Source organism: Microtus oregoni, unplaced genomic scaffold (genome assembly GCF_018167655.1).
Source record: "Microtus oregoni isolate MIOR12 unplaced genomic scaffold, Mior012 000006F_ref0000085, whole genome shotgun sequence".
Taxonomy (NCBI): domain Eukaryota; kingdom Metazoa; phylum Chordata; class Mammalia; order Rodentia; family Cricetidae; genus Microtus; species Microtus oregoni.
The window spans coordinates 51,088,030-51,106,373 of record NW_024543065.1 but is presented as its reverse complement, the minus strand read 5'-3'; the positions used below and the strand labels follow the sequence as shown (position 1 = coordinate 51,106,373).

The 18,344-nt window shown below is 43.3% G+C and overlaps 1 protein-coding gene across 3 annotated transcripts in view; it reads right to left on the bottom strand.

Annotated features, from left to right (window-relative positions):
* Window positions 1-349: 349 nt before the first annotated feature.
* Window positions 350-18,344, bottom strand: part of LOC121450145 (MHC class I-like protein MILL2) — a 40,949-nt gene continuing 22,954 nt past the window's right edge. For 2 of the 3 annotated variants that reach the window (XM_041654928.1, XM_041654930.1), the window contains 4 exons: window positions 12,881-13,144; window positions 12,321-12,596; window positions 5,280-5,744; window positions 350-2,890 (listed from right to left, as the gene is read on the bottom strand). In XM_041654928.1, coding sequence (XP_041510862.1) covers window positions 5,311-5,744; window positions 12,321-12,596; window positions 12,881-13,144 — 974 coding nt within the window. In that variant the 3' untranslated portion in view covers window positions 350-2,890; window positions 5,280-5,310. Of the gene's footprint in view, window positions 2,894-5,279; window positions 5,745-12,320; window positions 12,597-12,880; window positions 13,145-18,344 lie in introns of all 3 variants that reach the window. The other variant, XM_041654929.1, reaches the window with a different exon arrangement.

Below are 18,344 nucleotides of genomic sequence, written 5' to 3'. Positions count from 1 at the left end.
CCAAGTCCTGCTGTTTACTGTGGCCAGAACAATTGCATCTTCACCAGCTTTTTCTTTCTTTCTTTCCTTTCTTTCTTTCTTTCTTTCTTTCTCTTTCTTTCTTCCTCCCTCCCTCCTTTCCTTCCTTCCTTCCTTCCTTCCTTCCTTCTTTCATTTTTTTTCTTTTTGGGGTTTTTTGAGACAAGGTTTCTCTGTAGCTTTGGTGCCTGTCCTGGAACTAGATCTTCTAGACCAGGCTGGCCTTGAACTCACAGAGATCCGCCTACCTCTGCCTCCTGAGTGCTGGGATTAAAGGTGTGCACCACCACCTCCTGGCTTCATCTTCATCAGCTTTCTGTTTTCAATAGTTAGACTAGACTGGCTTCAAACTCAGAGATCCGCCAGCCTCTGCCAGTGCTGGAATTAAAGGCATGCACTACCACACCCAGTTCTAAGCTTTTCTTTAATTTCTTTTCACAAGTTGGAAATTTAACTAGTTGGGATCTTGTCTTGAAGTTACCACTTCCTTTATTCTATTTCTTAATCTGTTTATCTCCTTGAACAAAGGACTTAGTTCCATTCCATTTTTTGGTGTTTCTTTTCTCTTTAAAATTTTACATTTTGTAGTTTCCTCTGCTCAGCTTGCTCCTTTTCATTATAAATCTTCATTAGAGTTACCACTAATAACCACATGACAGGGTCTATACTGGGCTGTTTTGAGATTTCCTTGGTCAATGAAATTAATCCAAAGCTCTTCAGAGAGACTCTTTGGACAAGGGCAAAAAGCAACCACTTTCTTCACCAAAATATCACAAGAACAATCTCTAGGTCACATACTAAAGCGCTTCTCCTCTGAAGCCTCTTGAGCCAGCCCTCCCACCCCCCACAGCTTAAATCATACTCAGCACCACTGTCTCCCATGCACCTACTAGTATGCCCCATTAAGTAGCACTTAAAACATTCCAGTGCTTTTCTATTCCATAGACACAAGGTCTATATTCTTTCAAACAAAAGTCTGATCAGGTCTATTACAGCAATACCCCAATCCTTGGTACCAGCCTCTATCTTAGTGAGGGTTTCTATTGTTGTGAAGAGGCACCATGACCGTTGCTTATAAAGGAAAACATTCACTGAGGTGGCTGCTGTAGTTCACAATCCTGTAGACTCAGCTAGAGGCTGTGCACATTACCAAAGTCAGTGCCTTTGTTTGGAGGCAAGACAAACTTTAAGATGCTCTCTTTGCTCTAGAGTTCCCTGCGGGACATCATTTTTGAAATCCTCATTTCCCTCCGAATTTCTTTTTATTTTTGTTCTTTTTTTGGTACCCTGAACTCTTGTCTGTAGACCAGGCTGGCCTTTAACTCAGAGATCTACCTGTCTCTGCCTTCTGAGAGCTGGGATTGAAGATGTTAGCCACCACTGCCCTGCTTTTTGGGGGCTGTTTTGTTCTATTTTTTTTGTCATAAAATCAGGTGTCTCATAGAAGGATTATAGAGCAGATAGAATAATTTTAAATAAATGTGCTTGGGTCTAGAGAAGCAGGAGCGATAGCCGAACTTCACAACCAGCTTTCCCGTAAAGCAGAGCAGTGTAAAATGATATTTCAATAGTATCTGTATCTAAAAAAACACCCCTGAATCCTTGCTGAATTCAATTCACTAACCAGTAGGAGGGGCCAGAGAAACCCAAGAGCAGAAACAGCAGTCAAGGCAAACAACCAAAGTGATCACTGCCCCATCTTCCCCTGCGGGTGTACCTCTCCCTCCCCGCTTTGTCGGCTGTGGTTTTCCTGGGGTGAGGAGGCAGGAAGGATCCATTAGGATTCACCCTTGGGGAGTTTGTGGGGTAACCACAAGTGCTGGAGCAGATTCCAGATCCTGGCTTCCAATACCTGCTCATCCAGCTTCTCACCTTGCCCTTCTCGTCCTTGCCGTCCATCTGCCTGCCCTGGCTATGCATGTGGGTCCAAAGCCTGCACCTAGCAGCCTACCCAGGAAAGGAAAACAAAGTTTTCTCTGGGCTTCATTGGCTGCTGCTGTAGCAGGTGGAGGGGGGCAAGGCGGGGCAGAAGAGTTAAAGACACAGATAGGGCAAAAATGAAACCATAGAACACATAATGTTCAAGGGACAGAGTCAGCAAAAATCAAAACCATTAAACAGTACAGAGAACATTCATGTAGCCAAAAGAGACTGGTCAGAAACAAAGCGTGTGATGCCCACCTTCATTCATACATTTAACTTGGCTTTTCAGATATCCTCTTTGGTCCCCAGAAGCCAGAACTAGGTGGGCAGAGTCACTTTTCACTAGTGCCCTGGGCAGGAGAGAAACAGCATACAGAACAAAACACAGGTGACCAAGAATAATACACTAACACCCCCAAACGCCTTGCTATTGCTCGAGACAGGAGTTCTTATGCCTCATCAGGTACCTCTCTGTCCCTAGACAGGATCCCATCAGAAACAGTACATCTATGCCATAGAACAGGGGTTTTCAACCTGTGGTTCATGACCATCAGGAAGCATAGATTTATGAGGGTCTTAGGAACTCCTAACCATAAATTTATTTTCGTAGCTACTTCATAACTATAATTTTGCTGCTGGGTGGGCTGTCAGCTCCTAAGATTATTGGAAATATGTGTTTTTCAGTGGTCAAGACCCTCAGGTTGAGAAATGCTGACATAGAAGGAGCTGCCTTCTATGACTCACCAATGGAGCGCTCCTGGTTTCTTTTTAGTGCCACAGCTCACTACAACAATCTACCAAACCTAAAGTATGCATTGGAGTCTTGGAAGATCTTCAAGGTGTGCACCTTCCAAGGCAGGATTTGGGTCCTCGAGTCCTGGAGTTGAAGGTCTGGCTTCGGAATGTGGGTTGGGGGTCTTGATCTCACTGGGATCTCCAATAGTTTATCCTGCTGAACAAGAGTAGAGACAATTAGTCAAATTCTTTGGTCAAGGGGCTGGAGAGATGGCTCAGAGGTTAAGAGCATTGCCTGCTCTTCCAAAGGTCCTGAGTTCAATTTGCAGCAACCACATGGTGGCTCACAACCATCTGTATTGGGGTCTGGTGCCTTATTCTGGCCTGCAGGCATACACACAGACAGAATATTGTATACATAATAAATAAATATTAAAAAAAATTCTTTGGTCAAATTAAGAGAGCTGTATTTTCTATCAGACAGGGCTCTCTCTCTAAAGCAGAGGTTTGAAAAAAAAGCATCAAACACTGGAGGAGGTGGGCTGTATATGAGCCCCAAACTGCAAGACTAGGCTTTTTTCAAGGGTTGAGGGATTTCCAGAGAAATTTTGATTACCTGGGAACTTGACTGAGCATTTAGAAATGATTTGGCAGAATATTTTATTCATACCAGGTCTGAGTCAAATCTATAGGGTGGGGAGCATGTCAAATTCAAGGAACAGGTTAAAGCACAGTCAACAGGTATTTAGGGTATCCAATAAGATTAGAATTAAATAATAGTCACGTTTTTGAGACAGCATGGAAGTTATTACAAGCAACTCCTCCAAAGATTGCATTTCTTCTTCTGACTGTGAAGTAGGATTTGGTCAGGCCCCTCCAAGGCCCATGAAACCTTAATTCCTCACAAGTGTGACCTAGTTTTTTCTATCCTGTCATTAATAATTCCTCTGCTTTTAAAAAGAGTATTTGAAGTAGTACAGGCTGAGGGGGATAACTGAATGGGTAAAGGTGCTTGTGGCTCAGGCCATGATTTGAGTGGGATTCCCAGGTCCCCCATAAAGTTTGGTGAAAAGAACAGGTTCTACCAAGTTATCCTCTTGCCTCTGCATGTGCATCTTGGCATGTGCTCCCTCTCACACCACATACACAGATACACCACAAACATATACACATACACTACACACACCACACATACCACAAACACACATACACCACACACATACTGCATATACGTATACATATACCACACACACATGTCATACACCTACATTCACATATACACACCATAGACACACCAAACACACACATGACAAACCACACACACAAACTGCATATACACACACAACACACGCATATATACCACAACATACATCCTCACACAATACATCACACATATATATGGTGTGGGAGAATTGTCTGTATTCTGTCAATCATGTTTTAAATAAATGCTGATTGGCCAGGCAGAAAATATAGGAGGGAAACCAGACAGGAAGTAAAAATGATGCAATGAGAACAGGAGAATTCTGGGAAGGAGGAAGTTGATTCCCACTCCTGCCCAGACCACCGAAGCAGCAGGATGTGACCTGCCCTACTGAAAAAAGGTACTGAGCCACATGGCTAACATAGATCAGAAAAATGGGTTAATCAAGATGTGAGAGTCAGCCAGTGAGAGGCTAGAGCTAATGGCCAATCAGCTTATAATTTATGGAGACCTATATGTGTGATTTTCTTTGGGGCTAAACAGTTTTGGGGTACCAGGCAGGACAGAAACCCCAACAAGCAGGCCCCGTTCATGTTACATATATACACATATATACACCACACTGACACACCACACGGACACACAACACACCACACACACAAACTGCATACACACACATATATACCACACATCCACACATTGCACATACCCATACAGTGCACATACACATACACACAAACACACACATATATACTATACACACAAACATACACATACACCACATACACACAAAACATGTTTCACATACACATATACACACACAAAGACACAGCAATATTAGAGCCCAAGGGACTGATGAGAACTCCCTGACAGTAAAGATTTAGAATATTGCTTGTTATCCTAGGGCTATCTTTAGTGGACCTCTGAGTCTGACCTGCTATCCTTTTGACAAATGGGTGAAGCCTTTGAAATGTATCAAGGGATCAGTAGCTTCTACCAACTAGAATGTCATGAGATACTTGCCTCTCCTTGCTGGACCCCATCTACCTGATGTTTCCACTAATGTATTTGAAAAATATCTTGACTGAAGATTTCATCAGGTGATAAATGCATTGGAACATGGTTTTTGGGGAGACAGATCTGTGTTCCTAGGCCTTAGTCAGTCCTATCTGACTGCAGAATAACCATGTTCTTTCTCTTTATTGTGAGAGAGGGTTGTTTGGTTTTTGATCGACACTGCCCTTTTTCTGCTTGGCCTGGCTCCTCAGTAGTCTCCAGGATGTAACGGATGCAAGAAAAGGCTTACCCACTTCCCTCCTAATTCAGCAGCAAAGGAGAGAAGAAAAAATAGTTCTGTCTCTAGTGAAAAGCAAGAGGAGAAAGCCCAACATGGGCTCCTTACCTGGCAGTTTTCTGTCCTTGGTGTTCTAGCTTCAGTAGTCCTTAGCCAGCACCACCACCAACACAATGGGGAGTGCAGATACAGCTGAGGCAGAAGCCGGGCTAGCAGTATCACTGGTTATTGTGTGACCTATGGATCCTTCCCGCCCCTGCCTCCTTCCCCCTGAGGCGGATTGTTGCCTCATTTTCTTACTAGGGGCAGCAGGGACCTTCATATCATAGTGCCTCAGGTAGCAGGTGAACTCTGATTCCTGTCCAGGAAGAATCCAAATAGACGCCCAGGTCTGGTAGGTCCCATCCCCACTGGGCAAGATGGTCCTAGGCCCAAAGATCTGCTGCTGTACCGGCTTCCCATCCTGAAGCCAGGTCAGGGTGTCCACAGGAGGACATAGATTAAAAGCCCGGCAAGTCAGGGTGATCCTGCCCACTGGATATGTCCTGTTGGTCACCTTCACTTCTGGGGAGCCTAGGGGAAAATGAGGAAGAGCTGGTGAGTGGTGAGATGAGTCAGGGACCCCCAAAGGAGCAGGCCTGAGCCAGAGAACTCTGTGGGACCAGTCCTAAGCCACGGGCCTCCTCAAGGGCCAGGCCCATGTCAGGGACATCTACAGAAACAGGCCTGAGCCAGTGACCTCCACTGGGGCAGGCCTGAGCCAGCTACCACAGCCAGAGCAAGTCTGAGGCAGCAACCTCCCCTGGAGCAGGCCTGAACCAGCAACCTCTGCCAGAGCAGACCCAAGGAAACAACTTCAGTGGAACCAGCCCCAAGCAAACAACCTCTATGGGAGCAGGCCTGAACAACCCCTTGTACTGTAGAGTGACCCCAGGGTGCTCTGAGTGACCTCCAGGAACACCGTGTGACCTCCAGGGTTACTGAAACCATGGCCCTGACTGCACCATGAGGAGCAACCATCTGAGCCTTGGATCCACTGGCACCTGGAAGATTGATCACCAGAGACACAGACATCACCAACTACACCAATCAGAGGAAAAGGTGGGTAGACAAGGTAAGAACACACTCAACACCACAAAGAACAACAACACCAGTAAAAACTAGTGGCCCTATAACAGCAAGACTTGAACACCCAAATATAGATGAAGCAGAAAAAAATGACCTAAAAAATAACTTTAGGAGAATGTTTGAGGCCCTTAAAGAGGAAATGAAAAATTCTCTCAAAGAAATGGAAGAAAAGACAAAGAAAAAATTGGAAGAAATCAATAAATCCATTAAGGAAAACAAAAAAGCAATCAAAAAGATAAAAGAAATGATTAAAGACTTGAAAACCGAAACAGAGACAATAAAGAAAACACAAACAGAGGGAATTATAGAAACGTAAATTATGAGAAAACAATCAGGCACCACAAACACAAGCATGAACTGCAGAACACAAGAGATGGAAAAGACAATCTCAAACACTGAAGATGCAATAGAGGAAATAGACTCATTGGTCAATGAAAGCATTACATCTAACAAAAGCTTAACACAAAATATCCAGGAAATATAGGACATTATGAAAATAGCAAACCTAAGATTAATAGGTATAGAGGAAGGAGAAGAACTCCAGCTCAAAGGCACAGAAAACATATTCAATAAAATCATAGAAGAAAACTTTCCCATCTAAAGAAAGATATGTATATGAAGATACAAGAAGCTTACAGAACAACCAATAGACTGGATCCAAAAAAAGACCCCTTGCCACACAATAATTAAAACCCTAAACATACAGAATACAGCTGCAAAAGAAAAAAGTCAAGTAACATATAAAGGCAGACTTATAGGAATTACACCTGACTTCTCAATGGAAACAATGAAAGCCAGAAAGTCCTGGTGAAGGGTTATGCAGACATTAAGAAACCACAGATGCCAGCCCAGACTACTATACCCAACAAAACTTTCAATCACCATAGACAGACAAAACAAGATATTCCCTGAAAGAACCAGATTTAACCAATACCTAGCCACAAGCCCAGCCCAACACAAAGTTCTAGAATGAAAACTCCAACCCAAGGAAAATGGATGGATGGCTACATCCATAAAAACACAGACAATAGATGATCTCACAGCAGCAAATCCCAAAGAAGGGGAAAACACATACAATAACATGACCAACAACAAAACCTAAAATAACAGGATCTAGCAATCAGTGGCCATTAATATCCCTTAATATAAATGAACTCAACTCACCTATAAAAAGACACAGGCTAACAGATTGGATACAAAAACAGAATCCATCCTTCTGCTGTATTCAAGAAACACACCTTAACCTCAAAGACAGACATCACCTCAGAGTAAAGGGTCTGGAAAAAAATTTTCCAATCAAATGGACCTAAGAAACAAGCTGGTGTAGATATCCTACTATCTAACAAAATAGGCTTCAAACTAAAATCAATCAAAAGAGACAAAGAAGGACATTTCTTATTAGTCACAGAAAAAAATCCATCAAAAGGAAATCTTAATACTGAACATTGATGCCCCAAATACAAGGACACCCTCATATGTAAAAGAAAAAATTCTAAAGCTTAAATCACACATTAAACTCCACACACTAATAGAGACTTCAATATCCCACTCTTACCGCTGGACAGGTCTGTCAGATATAAACTTAACAGAGAAATAAGGGAACTAACAGATGTGATGACCCAAATGGACTTAACAGACATCTATAGAACATTCCATCCATACATAAAAGAATATACCTTCTTCTCAGCACCTCATGGAATCTTCTCAAAAATTGACCACAGACAAGGTAACAAAACAAACCTCCACAGATACAAAAAAATTGGAATAACCTCATGTATCTTATTGGATCACCATGGTTTAAAATTAGAATTCAACAGCAAAACTAATTCCAGAAAGCCCATAAATGCATGGAAATTAAACAATGCTCACCTGGGTCAAGAAAGAAATAAAGGAAGAAATTAAAGACTTCCTAAAATTTAACAAAAACGATCTCACAGCATACCCAAATTTATGGGACACAATGAAAGCAGTATTAAGAGGAAAGTTCATAGCACTAAATGCCTACATAAAGAAGTTGGAAAAAAAATCTCACACTAGTGAGTTAACTGGACATTTGAAAGCACTAGAACAAAAAGAAGCAAACTCACCCAGGAGGACTAGACAGCAGGAAATAATGGAATTGAGAGCTGAAATCAACAAAATAGAAATGAAGAAAACAATACAAAGAATCAATGAGACAGAGTTGGTTCTTTGAGAAAATCAACAAAATAGGCAAACATTTATCCAAACTAACCAAAAGGCAGAGAGAGAATATCCAAATTAATAAAATCAGAAATGAAAAGGGGGATATAACCATAGACACCAGGGAAATCCAGAGATTCATTAGGTCATATTTCAAAAACCTGTACTCCATAAAATTGGAAATCTTAAAGGAAATGGACACCTTTCTGGATAAATATCACTTACCAAAATTAAATCAAGACCAGATAAGCAAATTTAAACAGACCTATAACTGCTAAAGAAATAGAAACAGTCATAAAAAGTCTCCCAATCAAGAAAAGCCAAGGACCAGATGGTTTCAGCACAGAATTCTACAATATTTTCAAAGAAAAATTAATACCAATACTCCTCAAATTGTTCCACACAATAGAAGCAGAAGGAATATTGCCAAACTCTCTTTATGAGGCTACAATTACCTTGATACCCAAACCACAGAAAGACATTACTAAGAAAGAGAATTACAGACTAATTTCATTCATAAACATTGATGCAAAAAAACATTCAATAAAACCCTGGCAAACAGAATCCAAGAACACATCAGAAAAATTATCCACCATGATCAAGTTGGCTTTATCCCATAGATGCAGGAATGGTTCAACACAAAAAAATCTGTCAATGCAATCCACCATATAAAAAACTGAAAAATAACAACCACATGATCATTTCATTAGTTGCTGAAAAAGCCTTTGACAAAATATAACATCCCTTCATGATAAAGGTCTTAGAGAGAGCAGACATACAAGGAACATACCTAAACATAATAAAGGTAATATACAGCAAGTCAACAGTCAACATCAAACTAAATGGAGAGAAACTGAAAGCGATCCCACTGAAATCAGGAACAAGACAAGGTTGTCTACTCTCTCCATATCTAGTCAATATAGTTCTTGAGGTTCTAGCTAGAGCAATAAGACAACAAAAGGAGATCAAGGGGATACAAATCAGAAAAGAAGTCAAACTCTCACTGTTTGCTGATGATGTGATAGTTTATATAAGTGACCCCAAAAATTCTACCAAGGAACTTCAACAACTCATAAATACTTTCAGTAACGTAGCAGGATACAAGATTAACTCAAAAAAAATCAGTAGCCCTCTTTTGCATAGATGATAAATGGGATGAGGAAGAAAACAGAGAAACATCACCCACAATAGCCACTAAGAGCATAAAATATGTCAGAGTAATTCTGACCAACAAGCAGAAGACATGTATGACAAGAACTTTAAATATTTGAAGAAAGAAACTGGGGGCTGGAGAGATGGCTCAGAGGTTAAGAGCAAAGACTGCTCAATTCCCAGCTCACAACCATCTGTAATGAGATCTCGCCCTCTTCTGGCGAGTAGGCATATATGCAGACAGAACACTGTATACATAATAAATAAAAATTTTTAAAAGAAAAAAAAAGAGAGACCTTAACTCATTAAAAAAAAAAAGAAAGAAACTGAAGACATCAGAAAATGGAAAGATCTCCCATGCTCTTTGGTAGGTAGAATTAACATAGTAAAAATGGAAATCTTACCATAAGCAATCTACAGATTCAATGCAATGCCCATCAAAATCCCAGCAAATATCTTCACAGGCCTCCAAAGAACGGTACTCAATTTCACATGGAAAAGCAAGAAAACCCAGGATAGTTGAAACAACCCTGTACAATAAAGGAATTTCTGGAAGCATCACAATCTGTGACTTCAAACTCTATTACAGAGCTACTGTACTGAAAATGCCTGGTATTGGCATAAAAACAGACAGGAGAAACAATGGAACTGAATTGAAGATCCAGATATCAATCCACACACCTATGAACATCTGATTTCTGACAAAGAAACAAAAAAAAATAAAATGGAAAAAAGAAAGCACATATAACAAGTGGTGCTGGCAAAACTGGATATCAACATATAGAAGAATAAAAATAGACCCATATCTATCACCATGCACAAAACTCAAGTCCAAATGGATCAAAGACCTCAACATAAAACTAACCACACTGAACATCATAGAAGAGAAAATGTGAAGTACACTTGAACACATTGGCACAGGAGACCACTTCCTAAATATAGCCACAGAAGAACAGACACTGAGAGAAATAGTTATAAGTGGGACCTCCTGAAACTGAGAAGCTTCTGTAAAGCAAAGGACATGGTCATCAAGACAAAACAACAGCCTACAGAATGGGAAAAGATCTTCACCAACCCCACATCGGACTGAGGGCTGATGTCCAAAATATATTAAGAACGGATGAAATTGGTCGTCAAAAACAAAACAAAAAACAAACAAACAAATAAAAAACCCCCAAACCCCCCCAAAACAAAATATCCAATAAAAAATGGGGTACAGGTCTAAACAGAGAACTCTCAACAGAGGAATCTAAAATGATGGAAAGACACTAAAGGAAATGCTCAACATCCTTAGCCATCAGAAAAATGCAAATCAAAACAACTCTGAGATTCCATCTTACACCTGTAAGAATGTCCAAGATCAAAAACACTGATGAGGGCTGGAGAGATGGCTCAGTGGTTAAGAGCATTGCCTGCTCTTCCAAAGGTCCTGAGTTCAATTCCCAGCAACCACATGGTGGCTCACAACCATCTGTAATGAGGTCTGGTGCCCTCTTCTGGCCTGCAGGCATACACACAGGCAGAATATTGTATACATAATAAATAAATATTAAAAAAAACACTGATGACAACTTATGCTGCAGAGGTTGTGGGATAAAGGGAACACTCATCCATTGCTGGTGGGAGTGTAAACTGGTACAGTCCCTTTGGATATCAGTATGGTGATATCTCAGAAAATTAGGAAACAACCTACTTCAAAACCTAGCAATACCACTTTGGGTATATGTCCAAAGGATGCTCAATCATACGACAAGGACATATGCTCAACTATGTTCATAGCAGCATTGTTTGTCATAGCCAGAACATGGAAACCTAAATGCCCCTTGACTGAAGAATGGGTAAGGAAAATATGGTACATTTACACAATGGAGTACACACAGAAGAAAAAAAAAAAGCAATGACATCTTGAAATTTGCAGGCAAATGGATGGATCTAGAAAACATCATATTGAATGAGTTAATCCAGATCCAGAAAGACAAATATTATATATACTCACTTATAAGTGGCTTTTAGGCATAAAGCAAAGAAAAACCAGCCTACAATTCACAATCCCAGAGAAGCTAGACAATAATTAGAACCCTAAGAGAGACATACATAGTTCTAAACTACATGGGAAGTAAAAAAAAGACAACATCTCCTGAGTAAATTGGGAGCATGGGGCCATGGGAGATAGTAGAAGGGGAGGGGAGAGAGAGGGAGGGGAGCTGAGAAAAATATATAGCTTAATAAAAACAATAAAAAAACTTAAAGAAAAAAGAAAGCCAGCCTGGGTTATGTAGTGAAGCCTTGTCTCAAGAAAAAGAAAATTAAACCCTTTCAAACAAAAGCAGAACACCGGGCAATGGACCCTGGTCTCGGGTCTGTAGTTCAGCTCCACAGTTGGATCCTTCTGACCAAACAAGCATAACTCCATCTTACCACCTAAGCCCAATTGTTCTTATCTAGCTTTCTTATCTGGTTCTGGTGTGAGATCCAGGCAATATCTGGGAACCCCATCCTTTCCAATAGGGACCCAGAAGTGACCCTGGAGTAGACCCTACACCCAAACTTACAGGCACCACCTTAGACTGTGCCACAATTCTACACACCAATGAGAACACAGACTCCCAGAAGAACCATGGGAAGGATCCTCTTGGCTACAGGAATGTCCCCTGGGTGCTGGAAACTAACCCTGGTGACAGTCAGTACCTTTATCCATCTGACAGTTCCTCATGGAAGCCAGGTATCCTTGGAGCTGAGCAGGACATATGTCATCCAAGAAAGTCTTAACTTCATCAGCTCTGGGTGCATGTGTCTCCCAGAAGGTCTTGGTCTTCTGAGTGAAAGGTATAGCCATTGTCCATGTGAGCGTCTTCTGGTCAAAGGTGAGGAAATCCTGTCCATCGTAGCCAATGCGCCAGAAGCCTCCAGTGCTCCGATTTCCCTGAAGCTCACAGCCCAAGGTTTCCTGGAGGATGTGAAGGCCTGGCCCGCCCCAGGCAGGGACCTGTCACTGTGCTGTCCTTTGACCTAAGCTCCCCTGATACTTCAGTCTAAAAGAGACTATCCAGTGCTCTGGCCCATGGAAGCATTTTGCATTACTCCATTAAGTTCCGCCCTGCCCTGCCCAGAATCAGGTCTCGGGGTTATAGATGGAACTGTGTACTTCTGGCTCTGCACACTCACCCTTGTTCTGACCCTGCCCTGCCCAGAATCAGGCCTCAGGGGTCATAGATGGAACCCGTGTAACTCTGGCTCAGCACACTCACCCTTTTTCTGGCCCTGCTGGTTCATGACTTCAGCCAGCATCCTCCTGAGTTGCTCCTCCTTCTTCCGAAAGTCCTCAGTCTCTCGTGTCCAGGTTTCAGCTCCTGCATGTCCCTTGATCCTGGGCCCCCAGGCCTCTGCTCTTCTGCTGTCCCCATTGTAGCGCAGGAAGAGCTCATCATCAATGTATATCAGGATTGGGAATGGGGGCTGCCAAGCATCTTCTGGAGACAAGACTGTGAGTTGATAGCACAGTGTATGGGTTTCTGAGGGACGGAGACAGGGGTGACACAGGTCACAACATAGGCTGGAGGTTTCTACAGTCGGCTCTGCCTTGAGGGGTTGAACTCAGACTGTGTTTTGCTGCTGTGTGAGTGTGAGGAACCAGAGAAAAGGAGGGAGGTGCTAGGCCCCTCGCCAAAGGGGTTGAGACTGAACGTGGAGAGTGGAAATAAACATGGGTTCTAATCAGGCCCTTTGAGACAGAGTGTTTCAAACAATTACTGAGATGTTTGTTAGGCCCAGAGGTGCAAAAATATTCAGAGAAACAACTACAACTGATTCCTAAACAATGAACCATGTTGATAATTTTAAACTTACAGAAACTAATAGAAACAGAGCCAGTGCTAAAGGTGTTGGACCCTAGCGTCCAATTACTGAGGAGGAGGAGTCGCCCCAAGAGACCATCTCTCATATCACAGCTGATGTAAAAGCATGAGGATTTTTATTAATTCTGCCATGCCAGGGTCTTCCAGCAGTCAGGAGGCTAGAAGCCCCTGAATGTCTGGTACAGGCTATTTTGAAAGGGAAAAACCACAGAAGGAAGGGGTGTCTGGGGGCTGTTCTTTAACTATTATGATTGGCTTATTCAAAAAGGCTATTACCAATAATTGGCTGGAGAGTGGTTGCCAGATCAGATGAGGTAAAGGCAAACTTCTGAGGGTCACTTTGCCAGGGACTAAGTCAAAACATCAGTAACTGAGTCAACACCTAAGGGTTATTTTGTCCCTATTCATGGAGATGGAAAGTTCCCAACATCTTAGTATGGGCATGCATAGCTCTTATGTCCTTGGTTCCCAGGGGAGAAGGGGAAGTACTGAGAGTTGTCAGAAATGGCTTCAGAATTGTCTTAAAGTTCTACATTTCCCCCTCTTATTTGGTCAAATATCCCAATTCTGGGATATTAGTAAATTAAGGGGACTAATTGGATCAGTACATGGAAATTAGCAGTATCATCAGAGATACAAGGGGTTAAACCAATGTTACTGGCCCATCATAGATCAATAATGGGCACTAGGTACCAGTTTCCTGTCGTCTTGGGATTTGGGAGAGTTAGGTTACACAGGTACTGAGGGGTTGGAGTCCCTAAACATGCTTTTATGTTAAGGCTAACTTTTTCTGTTGCCCTTATCTACAGTACGTATGAGAGGTAATATTGTTGAAAGTGCCAGACGAGGCTTTTCCCTCATAATAGGGAGATCCTGCTGTCAGGCATAACCAGCAAGATTGTGTCAAGCTGGGCTCAGTACTATTTAGCAAGGAAAAGGCTCCCTGCACAAGGTTGAATAGTCCTTGGCTGGTGGTGGGAGGTGCCGGCAGAGAAGCGGGGAGAGTAGCTTAGTCCAGCTGGCAGCAGCAGGCCCTGGTCAGATAGAACTTGGTTCTCTACCTTAGCATAATGGTGAAGGTGGCACCTAAATCTTGCTGCTGTATCCTGTTTGGGAAATACCATCGCATGCCCCAAGTCCTTCCCAGGACTGACACCCATGGAGACAGTCCAGCTGCTTGCCCCTGGGAGACAAGTGTGGGAGATGTCACAGGTCCCTGTGCTCCACATGGAGCATTGCTTTGGAAGTATAATTTTTACAAACAGTTATCCAGTTCCAGGAAGAACTAGGTTTTCAATAAGCATCCCTAGTAGTTTTACATTTTCAGGCACCACAGTATACAAATCTAGCTTTCCCAAGTGGCATCTGTGTTCTGGAACCCCGCACCCGAATATTTCCTACAGGGGAAAATCTTCTGCCAGCCTCCAGGGGCAGCTGTGGGGGATATGCATCTCGGATATCCCAGGAGGCTAGTCCTGCTACTAGTTGACAGAAATCAGGGACTGTTTTGGAGTTGGTCTATACCACCTCTCCGGTTTGTGAGGAAACCTGCCAAGTCAGTTTTTGGGTTACAAAAGCGTTGGAGTAACAAAGCAAGGGCTTGAGGAGGCGTGGATTGCGGCGCAAACAGGTGTGAGCTGGCGGTTGCTGCTCTGGCTATGGAGATTTTGCTGTGCTTTTCTCACGTCCCTCCAGATATATCCCAGGAGTCACAATTCTGGAACGGATGGGAGATTTCCGGGTGCCCGGGCTGGTTTAGATGGATAGATAACAGTCTGGGAAGGACAGCATTAGGATTATATACTGTTTTACATAGGATCCTGAAAGGGGGTTTCAGACCCAGAACAGGACAAAGGAAAAGGGGGGGGGGCTGCCCAGTCATTACCCGCTGGTCTTTTTTTTTTTTTTTTTTTTTGACCTGTCCTGAACTCTGAGGTCAGTAATTTTTCCCAATCTTGTTCACATCCTGACTTATCTGGGCAACAAGGCAGTTTTACCAACAATCCCGATTACCTTGGGCAGGCCAAACCTCAGAAAGATTTCTTCTTTATTTTCTTTACCACCAATTGAGCTATTTCTTGTTTGGTGGGAAAAACTTCTGTCCAACTGGAGAAGGTGTCTATAAAAACTAGGAGATATTTATTACCATATTTTCAGGGTTTTATCTCAGTGAAGTCTTTCCAATGTGTACCAGGTCAGTCTCCCCTATTCTTATGCCCTCCGAGGCATTCTGACGCCCTGCATTTACCTTGGTGCAGGGGATGCAAGTCGATATTACCTGCTATATGAGGGAGTTAAGGCCTGGAATATAAAAAAAATCTGTCTTTTTCGTTAGAGATTTAATCTTTTTTTTCCTTCCCTAAATGAGTTCATTGATGCATTTGGGCGACCAGCTCAGAGGCATCCTTATTGGGTAACATGATTTTGTTCTGATACTTTCAAGCTTTTTGTTGTTCATGAAAGTCTGCATTAAGTTTCTGGATAGTCTCTAGATCCTGGGCAGAGTATTGGGAATAATCCTCTGACTCTGGGGAATCTGGTATCTCTACCAGAGACAATATTCTCGAGCCCAGTGCAGCATGCTTGACTACCTTATCGCCATACGATTTTCTTCAATAGCGCCAAGATTTCAGTCTTGTTTTTAATCTCCTTTCCCGCAGACGTTAACAATCCCTGCCTCTTATGTATCTCCCCGTGCATGTGGGCAAACGCATAACGGCTATCCATGTAGATGTTTACTTTTTGTCTTTTTGATAGCTCTAGTGCCTTGCTCAGGGCTATTAATTCTGCATTTGGGCTGAGGTCCCTGGCAGCAGTGCTGTTGCCCATATGATGTCTTGTCCATCTCCACCGCTGCCCCCGCTTTGCGCTCACCTTCTTTGAGGAAACTGCTGCCATCTGTAAGTCTGCTCAGCTCGGACCACCATAACAGGCTCTGTTTGGGCAGATTTGCTTGAAGCTGCGGTCTGAGAGCTGGGAGCAGTTGTTCTCTGTGACACTTGCAAGCAGCTTGGGAAGGCTGTTTGGAATTGGACTCCGGCACCTACAGGACCCCTCCTCACTTCAGTCAGTCCCTGCCTTCGGGGGCGGGCTACTGTAAGCAGAGTTCCTGGGCTTGGGCTGTGTCCAAGGCAGCTTCCTCAGCGAGGTGGGCATGGCGAAGGCTGAGAGCAGCCTACTTTTCCCTGCAACACTCGGGAACAGCAGGGAGTGAAAACAAAAAGGCTAATCTGGTGTGGGTCTCTGTCTCTATCTCTATCCATCACCAGATGAAGGTTCTATGATGATATGCAAGATATTCGTCAGTATTGCTCTAAGATAGGGTCATTTCAGGTTCCCTATCCTCAGCTGCCCAAGGAACTAACTGGGAACCTCATCTTGGGCACCTGGGAGCCCCTCTAGGGTCAAGTCTCTTGCCCACCCTAAAGTGGCTCCCTTAACTAAGAATTGTGGTTCCGTGCTCCCCTATCCACCCTTCCTTTATCCCAATCCTCCTGTTTCCCCAAGTCCTCCCTCCTTCCCTTCTACCTTTTCTCTCCCCATCTCCCCTTACCCCCATCCCACCCCACCCCCAAGATCCCAATTTTCTCCCCGGCAATTTGGTCTACTTCCCTTAGCCAAGAGGATAACAATATGTTTTTCCTTGGGTTCACCTTCTTACTTAGCTTCTTTAGGTTCACCTATTGTAGACTCCGTGACCCTTATTTATGGTGAGAAACCAATTATGAGCGAGTACATCCCATGTTCCTCTTTTTGGGTCTGGGACACCTCACTCAGGATAGTGTTTTCTATTTCCATCCATTTGCATGCAAAATTCGAGAAGTCATTGTTTTTTACCGCAGCGTAGTACTCTAGCGTGTATATATTCCATACTTTCTTCATCCATTCTTCCATTGAAGGGCATCTAGGTTGTTTCCAGGTTCTGGCTATTACAAATATTACTGCTATGAACATAGTTGAACAAATGCTTTTGTCATATGATAGAGCTGAGCTCCCAAGGTCCCAATGAGGAGCAGAAGGAGGGAGAACATGAGCAAAGAAGTCGGGACCACGAGGGGTGCACCCACCCACTGAGACAGTGGAGCTGATCTACTGGGAGCTCACCAAGGCCAGCTGGACTGTGACCGAAAAAGCATGGGATAAAACCGGACTCTCTGAACATGGTGAACAATGAGGACTGATGAGACGCAAAGGACAATGGCACGGGGTTTTGATCCTACTTAATGTGCTGGCTTTGTGGGAGCCTAGCCAGTTTGGATGTTCACCTTCCTAGATATGGACGGAGGGGGAAGGACCTAGGACTTACCACAGGGCAGGGAACCTGGACTGCTCTGTGGACTGGAGAGGGAGGGGGAGAGTAGTGGGGGGAGGGGGAGAAGGGTGGGAGGAGGGGGAGAAGGGTGGGAGGAGGGGGAGGGAAATGGGAGGCTGGGAGGAGGTGGAAACTTGTTTTTTGTTTATGTTTTTTTTCTCCTTTTCTCAATAAAAAAAAGACAAAAAAAAAGGCTAATCTGGGCCTTTGTCTTTGTCAGTAAATCTCTTTCTAATAAAGGCTTGAGACACTCAAAGTCACTGGTCCTTTTCCTCAGCCTTACAGTTCACAGTTTGTAAAGTGGTTCACTGATAATGGTTATTTTAACATATAGTGCTCAGCCCTTGTGTCCACAATCAAATGTTTTAGACACAACGAGGGGGAACCCCTCCCCTCTTTCCCCGTACACCCAGCCTGGGTGCACAGCGTAAGCAAGGGAGGGTGTCAGGCTGCTGTGCTCCAGCATGGTCACCGTGGCCGCTGCATAGGCCTTTCAGGTGGGCAGAGCAACGCTTCAGTAGTAGGCTGTGCTCGGTGCCGATCTCC